The sequence below is a fragment of the Phalacrocorax carbo genome, chromosome 18, assembly GCF_963921805.1.
Source record: "Phalacrocorax carbo chromosome 18, bPhaCar2.1, whole genome shotgun sequence".
NCBI classification, from domain to species: domain Eukaryota; kingdom Metazoa; phylum Chordata; class Aves; order Suliformes; family Phalacrocoracidae; genus Phalacrocorax; species Phalacrocorax carbo.
In genome coordinates, this window is record NC_087530.1 from 1,742,800 (window position 1) to 1,756,448 (window position 13,649).

Here is a 13,649-nt window from a genome sequence, read left to right on the forward strand (position 1 = left end):
GGGGGGGGGGGGGGAGGGGAGAAGGGGGTGAGGGGGGGAAGTTGTTTGTGTACTTTCGCCTCCTCTAGAGCCCCGAGTCCTTGCGCAAAGCAAAAGACAGAACAGCTAATGGGGAGAAACTGAAGCTATTTTTCCAGCAACTGCTGGCCCGATTCCTTTCACCCAGCACTTGCAGAGATCAAGAAATCCCATCGCTCCGAGCACCACTGTTCGCACTACACCAGTCCCACTCCCAGCACCACAAATAAATAAAATTCTGGCTCCGCATCGGTATGTTATCCACGCAAGCCCCCCGACGGCTTATTTCTTTAAGGCATTAACCGAACCGTGACTGGGGACCGGTTTATAACCGAAGTAGCTTCTTGTAAATCCACTTAAATGAAATGCGATTTTTCTGCTTTGCTTTTCCGGTAACAAAAATATTCTGAGATCCAGAAATGGTATTTAAGGATCCAGTGTTCTATACCACTATTTATTATATACACGTGTGTATGCATATACATTAAATAGAGATATATATAAAAGTATCATGCCACAATATTTATTCCAGGAAAGATAATTTGATATTGTTTAATTATACGGAGAAATATCAACTTTTGCAAAGAAAACCCAAACCGTTTAGATCAGAAACCACGTTCCACCCTTAGAGTATAAAGGCTGTTTTTTTCAGCCAGTATTTCGGGATCAAACCCTCTCACTGTCACCTTTAAGCAAATCTCTACATCGCATTACGAGAAATAACACGTACTGACGAAGTCTGAAAACCCGAGAACAGATCTCCTCCCTGCATGCGCCCATAACAGCTCACAAGACAGCGTTTACCCAAAGTACGGGATCATTTCATCTCAGAATTACCATTTCTTAACAAAAAAAGTAGCATACATAAAACGTTGAATCAGCATACTTCAGAAATCTCTTCCACTTTGGTAGCTTAACTCTGGTTAAAAGGATGCATCTTTTTATTGTCTAAATGTATTAATACACAAGTACTACGCATCAGCAGACAGGAGATAAAAAGTGGTAAAGTTATAAAAATGTGCATCCATCCGTCCCCCTGAAACACCTCCTAGTGCAGTTTGCAAACCCAGCCTCCACATATATTACAATTATTTGGAAAAAAAAAAAATTAAAGGCACTCGAGTTTGGGTTTTTTGTTCATAAATGCTACAACGACCGCCTCAGCGTAGATGTCCTACCTGAAAAATAACAGAGAATTGGATTCTTTGGTGTATGTGTTTCCATCCTGCAGACAAAAAATGCGCCGTGCCAAAGCGTTATCTGTGTAAAAGCATACTTTGCCTCTTCCTAAAAACTTTGGAAGGCCGGACAGGCTGGGGGAAGGGAGGGAGTTCTTGGACGCTACCAAAAGGCTGGTCTAGCTTTCTGTTTCCTCGCACGAGCAGTACCGTTCATTTCACCCAAGCTTTACTATTACTATGCATATTATTAATAATTAACAGTTTCATGCCTTTCCCCACGGTGTTATTTAATCTTTTGGGGTGCCTTTATGCTTAATTTTCTTCTGATTTAGCACACGTTTCCCCCCGATCTGTTATTTTAAGGGAAAAGCTGTATCTTTGAGGGGTTTATTATGTTTAGGGGGGTTGAACGACTCTCCCATTCCTTCGCCTCCTACCGTTTCGGTCTCTCCCCTGTCTATAGCCGAGCTGATGGCCGGTGCTTCGCTTTTGGTTCTCCGATCCATCTCGTCGATGACCCCGTGCATCTCCGAGCCGGACAGGCTGTGGAAAAGCATCGCTGAGGAAGCGGAGGAGGAGGCCCCGAGTTGCTGCTGCTGCTGCTGCTGACAGTTGTCGGGGTCCCTGCAGGAGCCCAGAACTTGCATTAACCGGAGCCCTCCCCCATGCATCTAGCACGGCCGTCCCGTCTCTCCTCGGGTCCGGGCGTCTCAGCCCGGCACAGATCTCCGGAGCGCAGCGCAGGCACTGATCCGAGCTTTCGAGGGGACGGGGTGCAGAAAAGGCGGGCGAAGCGGGTGAGGGAGAGGGGATAACTGGCGGTGTGGGCTTCGGGGCTTAGAAGCTAGTCTGTTGCGCGGCCCCGGCACATCCCTCTAGGAGGCTTCTTCAGTGCAGGGCTCATTGCCCCAGGTGCAGTCCCAGGCTTTATGCTCTGGCCCAGCTGGCGGAAGGCTGGGCAGGTTTACGGTTGGATTAATAAGGATTAATAAATAATAGAAATATAAAAAATTAAACCATCTTCGGTGAAAAATAAATAAAAAAATAATAAGGACAAGCCCCCTACATCGTACTGTGCGAGATGTAGAGGAGGAAAGCAAGGGAAAGGGAGGCTGGTGCCGCAAGGACGACGGGGCGGCTGCCCACCGCACGCACTCACGGTCCGGAGGGCTGGCAGCGGCGGCGGCAGCTCGGGGGCAAAGTTTGCTCCTTCCCCCGCTCCTCCCCCAGCCCGCCGGAGCTCATTGGGAAAAGAAAAAGCCGAGGGGAAGGAGGAAGGAGTTGGAGGGGCACCAGGTGGGACGGACACGGGGCGGCCCCCCTGCCTCGCCTCTCTCCTCGCCTCTCCCGCCGCGGTAGGGTGGGGTGCGGGGGGAGCGGAGCCGCAGCCCGCCCGGTGCCGCCCGCCCGCCCGGCGCTGCCCGCCGCGCCTCTGCAGCCCGGCCGCCGCGCGAGGCTCCGCGCCTTTTCTACAGCCCCTCTGACATCATGTCCTGCCCCGCCGCCATTGGCTGCCGCCGCGCCCGGGCCCGCCGGCATGTGCTCGGGGCCGGGAGGCGCGGGGCCGCCGCGCGCCCTGCCCGCGCTGCCCCGCCCCGCCCCGCCCGGCCGCGCCTGGCCCCGCCCGGCCCCGCCCGGCCCCGCACAGCCCGCTCCGGCCCCGGCGCCCCCCGGAGCGCTGCCAGGGCCCGCTCCCCGCCGCGGGGAGGTTTGCGTTTGCCACCCGGTGACGGGCAGCCACGCGTCTCGCCTCGGAGCAACAAAGAGGCTATCGGGGGTGGGGGGTGGGCGGAAACGCCCCCCAGCGCGGGAGAACGAGCGGGTCAAAAGTTTGTTCACGCGCCGAGATGATGAACCGTTTCTCAGTAGTTGAGTGCACCCAACGGCGCCCCAAGGCCAACATGCGCCGGCAGAGTGCAAGAGTTTGTGTCGTTTGAGTGCGCGAAGCCTCCCACGGGCCGAGGCCTCCGCTGCCCTCGTTTCCCAGCGGGCTGTAAGGAAAGCGGGCCGGGAAGGGCTCCGCACTGGCGGAGAAGCTTCAGGAAGTCTCCAGAAAAGACAGAGAGTGCACAGGGAAACTCTCGGTGATGTCTAAATACTGAGCCAGAAGGCGGGTAGTTGGGAAGGACTAATTAGTATCGAAGATGTCAAATATTGCACTTCTAATTATATTAGAAAAGGTAGCACAAAGGAAAGAAAATCTGAACACACATCTGAGATCAGGAGACCGGCTGCCTCAAACCATTACGTCACTCAGCGCGTCACTGTTAGGCGGTGGTTTCTGACGTAGTGATTTGCCTCTCACGGGTTTCGTACAGTTAAGACGATCTTTGCTAAAACTGGAATTACTCCGTTCCTAGTCCAGCTTTGCTGGTTTTACGCGTTCCCTGCTTACAGTAATCTGGGCTTTTTATCATCACTCTGTTGGGATTGTTCCGCGTAGTTTGATACATTTGCATGTCACAGAACAAAGTGTCTCCTGTCGAAATGCGTATGGAATAGCCGCGAGACCCCTAAAGAAACCATGCAGAAGGCGAGCTGATTTGGCATTATGGGAACTATCCAAGGACTGTCCTAAAGTCACACCTTGGAAACAATGGCAGCTCGTGTTTTAGTTCAGATTAGGATTCCGCAATAGAGTTAGTGGAGCTGTATAGTATTGATCTTGATAAAACAATCTTTCGCTTCCTCCAATAAATTGCAAGACATTTCCAACACTCTGCGATGGGAGATTTGCCTCCAGAGACATGGGCTACTGCTCACTGGAGCCCCAGTACGGCACCATGGAACACCGCTGCGGTGTGCTGTGCTTCAGCCATTTGCTGTAGGCATCCTTATCTACAGCCGCCTCCTGTGCCGGCCTTACGCGTTTTAATACCAGTTTAAGCCCCTATCACGTAACTCATTACAAACATTTTGCAGTTAAGAAAGGTCACGGATTCGTACGCTCTGCCTGGCATCGCTAATTATCAAAAAGATTTTATATATTTTGTGGAATTAAAACACAGTATTTTCTGTCACAGTGTTGCCCAAGAGGTGGGACCCAATAATACCAATAGCACGTTAAAAAGGTATGGCGTGACCTCCAGTTCACAGGCTATCTCCGATTATCTCCTTAATGGATATACAAACACAAGAAGACATCCAACCCTTGCTACCAAAACACAAGGAGAGCAACAGAATGTAAACACAAAGCTGCTAATGTACACACTGACACATGAATGACATTTACATTGTTCAGAATAAAATCCAGGATATTCTTGAATAATGAGCAACGGAAAAATTGCGAGAGCAAAATGATCTCTAGAATCAAACTCTCGCTTGAAATGAGAGTTTTTTCATTAAAAAAAAACAGTACAGCTAATAATAAAGTCTTTTAACCTGTATTTTGTTATAGGTGACAGGTGAACAAATCACAGGTCTTGAGTTTCTCTACCCTGCCTCTCTTGGTAACGTCATCTCCAGTACCATCTGCTACCTACCAGACAAACAGACCAACCACATAATGAGGTACCAGCTTCCACCCAGCTACCGTGACTAAATCAGAACAAAAGATTCAACGCCTCCTTCAACAAAGGAACACAAGTCTAAGCTGTCTTTGCTAATTGCTGGGTTTCAGGTTGTCTGTTACCGATTTTAAGTGAGCTACAAACTTCCATCAAATGCTTATAGCTGTTGGATAAAGGTACTAAGAATAAAAGATAAATGGAAGCAAAAGGTAAGAGAGAAGAGAAGAAAGCTTAGAAAATAAGTAACTACTTATGGTAATTTAAACGCTGTGGAATAATATAAACATGAAAGACCAGGGGGCAGAGTGATTGATATCTCATATGTTTTCGATGCCCCTACGGTTATTAGACTGCGATATATGGGAACATACAATAAACTATGAATTAAAATGTAATTGTAGCTTCAGGCATCTTCTTCATTGTCTGCTGTGGTGTTATGTCTTCATGCACCGTGATTGACAAGGTGTAATTAATCATCTTACTCAGTTGTAAATATGGGCACCCTTCACAGTAGGCATCAGGAAGTGTGTACCAGCAAAGGAAGCAATAGTTGACGCTGATATACCATTAAATCAAAATCAGAACGCTTCTATGTTCAGAAATGTGTGTTTGGTGTGATGCTGTTATCATTTATTTCTAAAATACTGTACCAACAGATTTACTTGATTTGCAAGTTAACTACAACATTAACTGGTTTTATTTATTTTGTCTCTTCTTCATTTTTATAGGCAATGATGTTGTTCTCCTAAAATGTGAGACAGTTTGCTTCTTGTCAGCAAGTGGAGCTCAGCTCAGCTCTTCATCTCCCCGAGTTGCTGGAGACAGACTAGCATGCTTCAGATTCAGTTGCTCTAGAGACTGACTTGAAATGATTCAGGGAAATCATTACTCCCTTCAGACACCACTTTTTGCACTTCTTATATATCGAGTTAGACACTTCGGGTCGTTTTAAAGTGAAGGAGAATAATGAAATAATCTTATTAAGAAACACTACTCAGTTTAAAAATAGGACGTTTCTTGTGACAAACGCTGTCCCCTACCTGTAAATTAACATATTTTTCAAGGTTTTTTTCAGTCTTCCAGGGCAAGAAACATTTTATATCTGTTTCTGTTTCTAAATGATTGCTATCCTTATCCAGTTAGTGCAAAAATGGTGTATGAGTCAGAGGAAATTTAAGTGGTTTGTCTCAGGAAAATTTGGCGGTATGCATTTTTTTGACGCACATAGAGCTGCTGAATGAATAATTGGCAACCTATTTAATGTCCTTTGCTTTAAAGCTGTCTAGTACATTTGCTGTTTAAAAAAATGTCTTTCAAAGCTGTTAAATATGTAACAAAAAGAGGTTGCTATCACCATTCTGACATGAACAAAGCCATACTGTGAGCTGCCTGAGGTACTTCCAGCATGGTATTAATTACAAACACAATAATAAATGAAAATTTGCAAAGTTCTCAAATTCCATTTCTTTGCAATACCAGCTGACGATGTTTTATACAAGCATGCAGTAAAAAAAAAAATACCAGTCCAGGAATTAGCTAGTAAATACTGCCTAAGCCAAGTGTTCTGGGGAGAGCAGGGAATCTGTTGGATCTGTAATTTCACCATTTACCCCGGAATGGGTAAGATCTCTGGCTGTCTCAGAAGCAAACCGAGCTTAAAACGGTAGCGCACTTTCAAGAAGATGATTGACTAAGAATGTGCTTTATTTTGATTTGAAAAACTGTCAATCATAGATAAAAAAGACCAAATAATAGTATTATATAATATTAGCTAATTGTATTGGTCTGGTAAACCAGGAGTATGCAAGAAAGATAAATAATGCGGTTGAAAAGGAAGATATTTGGAATGTTTTGCCCAGATGTTGTGTTGAAATTGTTTGTCACTGGTACAAGCCGTAGATTTCAGATAAAACCACAAGCGTGTGTCTATAGATGTGAGAGAGAAATAAGGTGCCCGTGATCTTACGTATTCCAGTTTATATAGCCACAGCTATTTAAACAATTCCAAAACTGCCTCTACGGGTGTCAAAGAGGGAGGGAAATCTTCAACCACATGATCTTCTCTCCAGAGTCCTGTTAAATCCACTGAACTTAAAACAGAACAAGAAGTGTGAAATATGGGTTTGAACATGTTATGTCAGAAATGTAAAGGTTGGAAGCCTTTTTAGTAACCGATATTAATATTGTATTAAATGTTATGAAAAGGTAGGTGTTGGAGAGAAGGGCTGGGCTCATGTGCAGTTTTGTCAAGGTTTTTATCTGTGATTATGATTCCAGATGTATCTATTCCCTGAGGAGAAAAATGAAGTAAAGTTGGCATGTGACATGTGTTTTAAGGTGTTTGGCACAGTTTCCCAAAGTGATGACAAAATGTTCATTTTTATTACAGTGAATTGGTAAAGAAAATACGATTCTGAAGGTCAGTAGCTGCATATTTAAGGTAGCTTCCAAGTTTTATTTTGGGGAATATAGATTTTTGGTGGCGTGTTTAGATCTGATTGGCTGACTTGAGCATCTACCATAGTAAATAATTTAAAGAGAATAATTTTTACAATAATTTAAAAAATCTATTTAGTACAGACTAATCTTTTTCCTCTACAGTCAGAGCTCAGATAAGTGCAATAAGATTCTCTGCAGGAACGCTTTTTTAGTGTAAATGGACAGGTTTGTTTTGTTTTGGTTTTTTTTTAAGCAAAGTGAGGAAGGTGATTTTTCGGTGAAAACTATTTTGTCTAAATGCACATTAAGAGTTCAGATCAGAAAGTCCCCTATGGCTACCCAGCTCCCCTTCCCTCTTCCCTCCAAACCCCTTCTGTGTGTAATAGTATCAGTAATTCCATGCTGACAGCAGGGCACCCAGGGCTACATTACCAGGCAAACACTCACTCATAAACATTTTACAAGTTCAATATCAACCAATCCCGGAGGTTGGGGAGGCTGCCCTGATTGGGTATATCAGGGATTTGGTAAACATGGCTACATAACAAAAATAAGGTTTGTAGAGAAAGAGCCCAATCGTATCGCCTCCTTTGAATAATCAGAGTCTAAGAATATGATTAATTCCATACTTCAGAAGTAAACTTCCACAGCTCTGTATCCATCTGCAAATATTCAGAGTGATGTGCTCAATACATTCCTTTCTGTTCTACAACCACATTTCTTTGTGAATTTAACCACATCAGAAAGCACTTCAGATTTCTAACACAAATATTAGATGCATTTAATGTAAGGAAGCTTCCTTTATTGGAGGTGATTGGGAACATTTTGTATTTTATAGGTATATTTAAGAGGTTAGCAGTAGGGGGGAATCGTCTGTGGAAAATCTGTCTACAGCTGAAATTTTTAGATGCAGAAGTGTTGCTGAAATGCCTAATACATTCACATTCTTTTGTTAAGTAGCTTATAGGGCGATCCTCTTAGCTACCAGATACCCCCCCTTCCCCCCGCAAGTAAAATATTATATCTCCTTTTTTTCCTGTTTGTTATTTTCAAGAGCATATACTTGTTTTTATTTTTTGTGTGCAATTAGAAGATTTTCATTCTCAAGGACTTTACTTCTTTATCTATAATTTTGTTGTTCTTTTTCAGTAATCTGCAACTTTATCTTTAGTACACGCACGTGAAGCGTACAGACCCTCATTTGCTAGTAAATCATTGATAGTGATATACAACTTCTCACAGATTAATTTTCCATGGGGCAATTTTTCTCCAAAGGTTAAGGTATTTTACAATACAATTTAGAAATCTGTTTTCAAAGTCCTTGTGTTTATATTTCAAATTTAGAACCCTATTTATACTTCAGTAAAAGAAAAAAAAATAATATGGAGAGTTTGGAAATTAGAAGTCTGGTATTTTCCAGATATTGAAACGTGCCTGCCTAATGAAAGCAGGAGACTTGCTCACTAGATTTATTTTAAAGCAGTGCTGTTAGATATTCGTAAATTAAAATGGCAGTTTTCAATGAGATACTTATTACTATTTTATTTGATATTTGCAAGATACCTGACCATTTAATATTTATCCTTTATTTCTCTGAGCTGATCTAATTGCACCTCTCTATTTTGCATTTATTTCTCTTTGCAAACACTACATTATTCACTCTCTCCTGTGCTTATTAAACAGTGCCACCTGCACCAAATGAAACAAAGCTTCTCCATCAATCTATCCCAGCTAAAGAACCCTGACTATATATTATAATTAATTGAAGCTCAATTGAACACTTGAGTCTGAACTAGATACAGTAACCTGAAAAAACATTAAAAAAATTAGGATGTACTTTAAAGAAATCTTTTAAATGAAAATGTTCACTCAAGACTGAGAACCTAACCTTGTACCAAGCACTCTTCATCATCTCTGCACAGTACCTCAAGTAGCAATTAGCAGGTCCTTTAATTAATTAACTATTCCCTGTACATCACAGGGATTTTTGTGGCACTAACGTCATCCTCATAAGTGAATACCAAATCCAGTCAATATTTTGTCACTATAAACCCCTATCTGGACTACCTGAATGCCCACCGCATGTCTCTGAAAAATGATTTCAAAACACAGAAAGCAGGTATGGAAACCAGCTGCAAACTTTACAGCCCAGCCTAGGAAATTAGAATAGATAAAGCTAGAAATGGAGAAGTAGATGCAGGGAGTGTTGTATGTAAATATTTGCAATAAGAAGAAATCAGAGAAGATAGAAATTGAAATAGTGATGCTGGAATCCAATAAATATAGTGAAGTAAGTAAAATTATTTTCTTTAAAAAAGCTGGACATATTATCAACTTTGCTCCCTGCGCTGCTTATCTTTAACACTGTCCGCTCTCAGACAAGAACAGATTAATTAAGTGGCAGGGCAGACACAATAAGGTGAAAGGGCATTTCCAACCAATCAGTGACATTTTGCCAATTTTATACTCTGCAAACTTTTTATGTAAGTATAAGGGTGGCTGATTATTTTCAATGTAATTCTCATTTGGAAAAATAGTAAGTAATCTTAAGGGAATTAACATCTGAAAATGAGACACAAAATACGTATCGCTGGTTTTAAGATTTACAAAAGATGCAGTATGCAAATTTGTTTAGATAAATATGTATAAGATATATGACTGTATGAGGCTATGTGTGTGTGTGTGAATGAACATATGTGTGTGTATCCATCTATCTATTTGTAGATTCAGACACAGACATATGTTATCATTTCTCAGAGGCAAATATCTGCAGAAACAATTCTTTGTGTTCGGTAGTTTTCTTTAATGTGTAGTAAGTTTATCTTAAGAGATTTCTGTGTTCAGGAAAGATCTTGTGAATTTATGTAATGTACAGCATAATGAAATCAAATAAAGTATGCCTCGTGATTTTGCAAGAATGATACATTAGCACTCTCTTTCAACATGTGTAATATTTTGAATTCTGGAACAAACTTCATAGATAATTTAAAAATAATAAATAATATGGGTGATGGACTTGTAGAAATAGACACAGTAGAAACCTCAAGAAGCAAGAAAGGATTATTATTCAAATAATTTGGGACTTTTGCCAAATGATATTCTAATTAAAAAAGCCCCATTTAATTGGAACTACTCATGAGGAGTAATACTTATTCAATTACCAAAAGACAGTAACTGCACCTCAGTAAGATTTTCTATTTTGTAAGAGTAACAGAAATTTCCATTTTCACCTCCTGGATTCTCTTACATCACTGTTATTGCAACTTCACTTAAAAAAAATTGGCATGAGCAAAATGTAAGGTAAAATGTAAAGGTCAACTGAAAAGCTATGACTGTATCTCTGGTTTTGCTGTGTAAATCTGCTCTTATCAATAATTCACTATTCATGTTCTACAAAGACTCTGTCTTTACATTTTGTAATTAACACTTATAATTTTACAAAGACAATTAAAAAAAGGAAATATTAATCTCTGTACTTGGGGTCCGTACTTCAGAATTTACTACCCATTTTTTCCAAGAGATTTGGCAAATGAATACTCTATTTTGATACACCAGTCTCAAACAAAGGTGGACTCTGATGCAGTTTTTCACTGTTCATTTCCCTGAATCTTTTGGGATATAAAGAATCGTGAACAAATACTTAACAGTCTGATCAATAATCATTGACCGTTTTGAGCCCCTCGTACCCTAACAAGCACAGCTTGATCATGTATATTTGATCATCGTAAAATTTCAAAGCACCTTGATACAGCAGAGCAAGTCTGTCTATGGTATCTTTCTGTTGTTTCATAAAGTACATATTTCCCATGATTTAGCTTTACCATTAATGGAAACTTATTGCACGTATATTCGATGAAGCTCAAGATCATGATGTTCAGCATTATGTATCCACAGTATTTCATATCAACGGCAAATATAAACCACTATCCTAACATTTTAGGAGAGGGAACTCTGGATGTGCCTATGGATTCAATGGACCCCAGAGTGCAAATCTAAAAAGCTCTATCGTTATAAATCTTGCATTCCTGTTAAGTGTTGGCATGCACATTACACCGAGGTGTGCTAAGCTTATTTTAGTGGAAAAATTGTAGTAAAAACCTTTCCCTTGATATCCTTTTAAATATATGTCCACATATGTATAAAATAAAAAATATTCAAGTTTGCAGCTGTATTAACCCTCAGCCTTATTAATAGCATGTAAAGAGATAAAGATCTAAGTAAAAAATGTTTACAGTGAAAAATGTCTTTGCAGAACTTTATTATTGTTTGTAATTGCACATCCAATGTTTTTCATACCGGAATTTCAGATTATCATTAAAATATAACTTCGATGCTACATTTGTATAGCTGCCCTTTCTGCTTATAATCATAATGTTTATTCTAACTTTCAGGGCTTATTATTTTAGACAGATATCAGTTTAATTAGCTTAAGCTGTCATACTCTAATAAATACAGACGGGTTGCCTGGTTCGGGAGGAGGAAGGTGGCTGCAGATTTCAGAAGCAGAGACAGTTAATGCTTTGTACATTATCATGTAAACAGCAAAAGGACAAAAATAATTACCTGATAAACTTTCAATTTCTGACTCTCCCCTATATGCTTTCTGACCAATTTTTCTATGGAAAATCCATTCAGATTAGGCAAGTCCTCTAAATATCTGCAGCATCTGCTGGTTCAGACACCTTCCTTTATGCAGAGTACCATTTTCATATGATAATACATGTAATATGATATAGAATGACAGAATGCATGACAGTTGCCCATAATACATAGAAAGTCACTCAAAGGACAGAAGCGACATTTGGATAATTAGCATCCATTGGGCAGTCAATCATGCGAATAGAAAAAACTGAACAAAACCCACAATGGAGTTAGAAAACAAAAGGGACCCTAGCCAGTCTCAGGATTAACTGCTCTAAAGCGATCTAAATGCTTTTGTATCTAAAGAACTGAGGCTCCCAGGGCTGCCCTGTTCCCCTCTAGATACCCAGGGAACTAATTGTGGCGATCAAAGTTAAAGCATTCTCTCTTCTTTATAGACTGCTAAATACACAGAAAAATTATTTCTCCATTCGTGTTCATTAAACTTTTTTAAAGTTAAAAAACTGATGCCATGTTCTTTTGCCAAGTGAAATGAGCTGGAGTATTGAGATTGTCCTGCTTTTATGGGAACACAACAGCCAGTTTAATTTAAAGTCTGCCTTTGTCTGATTAATATTATTTTGCTGTTGTCCAGTCTGCTATCTCTTTCTTTTTGGATAACGAAGGCAATTGTCATTAAAAACTCTTGTGTGAGAAAAATCCAAAACCAGCTAGGAATAAAATAGTGATAATAACAAAGCCCTTTAACAAAATCAAGCAGGAAAGGTCTCTCAATTTCTCAGTAACTGCCACTTTATAGTAAAGAAATAAAATATTTTTTCACTCAATATATGCAGCTCAGAGTATTTCCTTTCCCCAGATTAGTTGGAAGATGAGGGCAGCCTCCTTTAAAGCTCCATCTAACAGAAGAGAGAGAGAAAGAGAAGAGATACAGAGAGAGCCCCAGGATGTGGAAAGTCATGAAAATACCTACCCTGGAGACAGTATTCCCATAGGATCCTTTTCATACAAATTCCAACTTGCCTAATGCCCTTAATGAATGAAATAAAGAGAGAATTCAGAAAGGCCCATGCTGATGGCTCCTGCTGGAAAGTGTGTGGTTTAATGCATAGCTGCAGCAGTTCTGGGAGGGAATCGGCTCCGGTCCCCATCAGCCAAGCAGACAGGAATCACTGGGGCGAAATCTTCCCCCTCACACATTTGCAATTGACTTGAAATAACATCACGACACCTTTGGATAATTGACGCCTTCTTACCTTTCGTTGTCCTTTGTAATTAATATTTGTAGATCTAGAGGTTTCTCCCAGCCACAGATAACAGGAAGGTAGAAGGGGTGGGGAGAGAGCGAGCGAGCGCGTGTGTGTGTGTGCGCGTGAGTGTGTGCGAGAGAGAGACAGCGAGAGGAGAGGAGAGAGAGGCTTTGGTTGTGTGGCTCTGCTTGGGGAACGGTGCGTTGGTGTATTTGTGTGAATGGGTATTTGGGGCTTTGCAAACCTCTGGAGTTCCGAAGGCAAGAGAGAAAGTGAGAAGTATGATGAGCTGGATCTCCCTTGTCAGTCGTTACTGAGTTTCAGCAGCAGTGACCTTCAACCCTTTTGCTCTGTGTCAGCCTCAACTTGAGCCCCCTTGCCCAGCTGCTGTGCCAGCCTCAAAATGCGGAGAAGGAAAAAGGGACAGCAGAGGTAAGGAGGCAGAGAGAGACTGAGATCAGAAGGGCTTTTCGCCCAGTCAAATGGGCCTCTGGTGACAAATCAATCACGGCCTGTTCAAACCAATGATGCTGCCAGCCTCTGGCTCGCCAACCCCTCCACAGCCTCCCCCAGCTCCTCTGGCTCTCCTGCATGACACTCAGCTGATGACTGGGGCTCCAGTCAGAGCAGGGCTGCAGGTTGATTTGGTC

The 13,649-nt window shown here is 41.6% G+C and overlaps 1 protein-coding gene across 5 annotated transcripts in view; it reads right to left on the reverse strand.

Annotated features, from left to right (window-relative positions):
- Nucleotides 1-13,649, reverse strand: part of LHX2 (LIM homeobox 2) — a 50,527-nt gene that overhangs the window by 18,710 nt on the left and 18,168 nt on the right. For 2 of the 5 annotated variants that reach the window (XM_064468584.1, XM_064468583.1), the window contains exon 1: nucleotides 1,637-2,651. The exons of 1 other annotated variant lie outside the window; for it this stretch is intronic. In XM_064468584.1, the coding sequence (XP_064324654.1) occupies nucleotides 1,637-1,870 (234 nt within the window). In that variant the 5' untranslated portion in view covers nucleotides 1,871-2,651. Of the gene's footprint in view, nucleotides 1-1,196; nucleotides 2,652-13,649 lie in introns of those variants that run through there. 2 more of the 5 variants (XM_064468587.1, XM_064468586.1) reach the window with 1 other exon arrangement.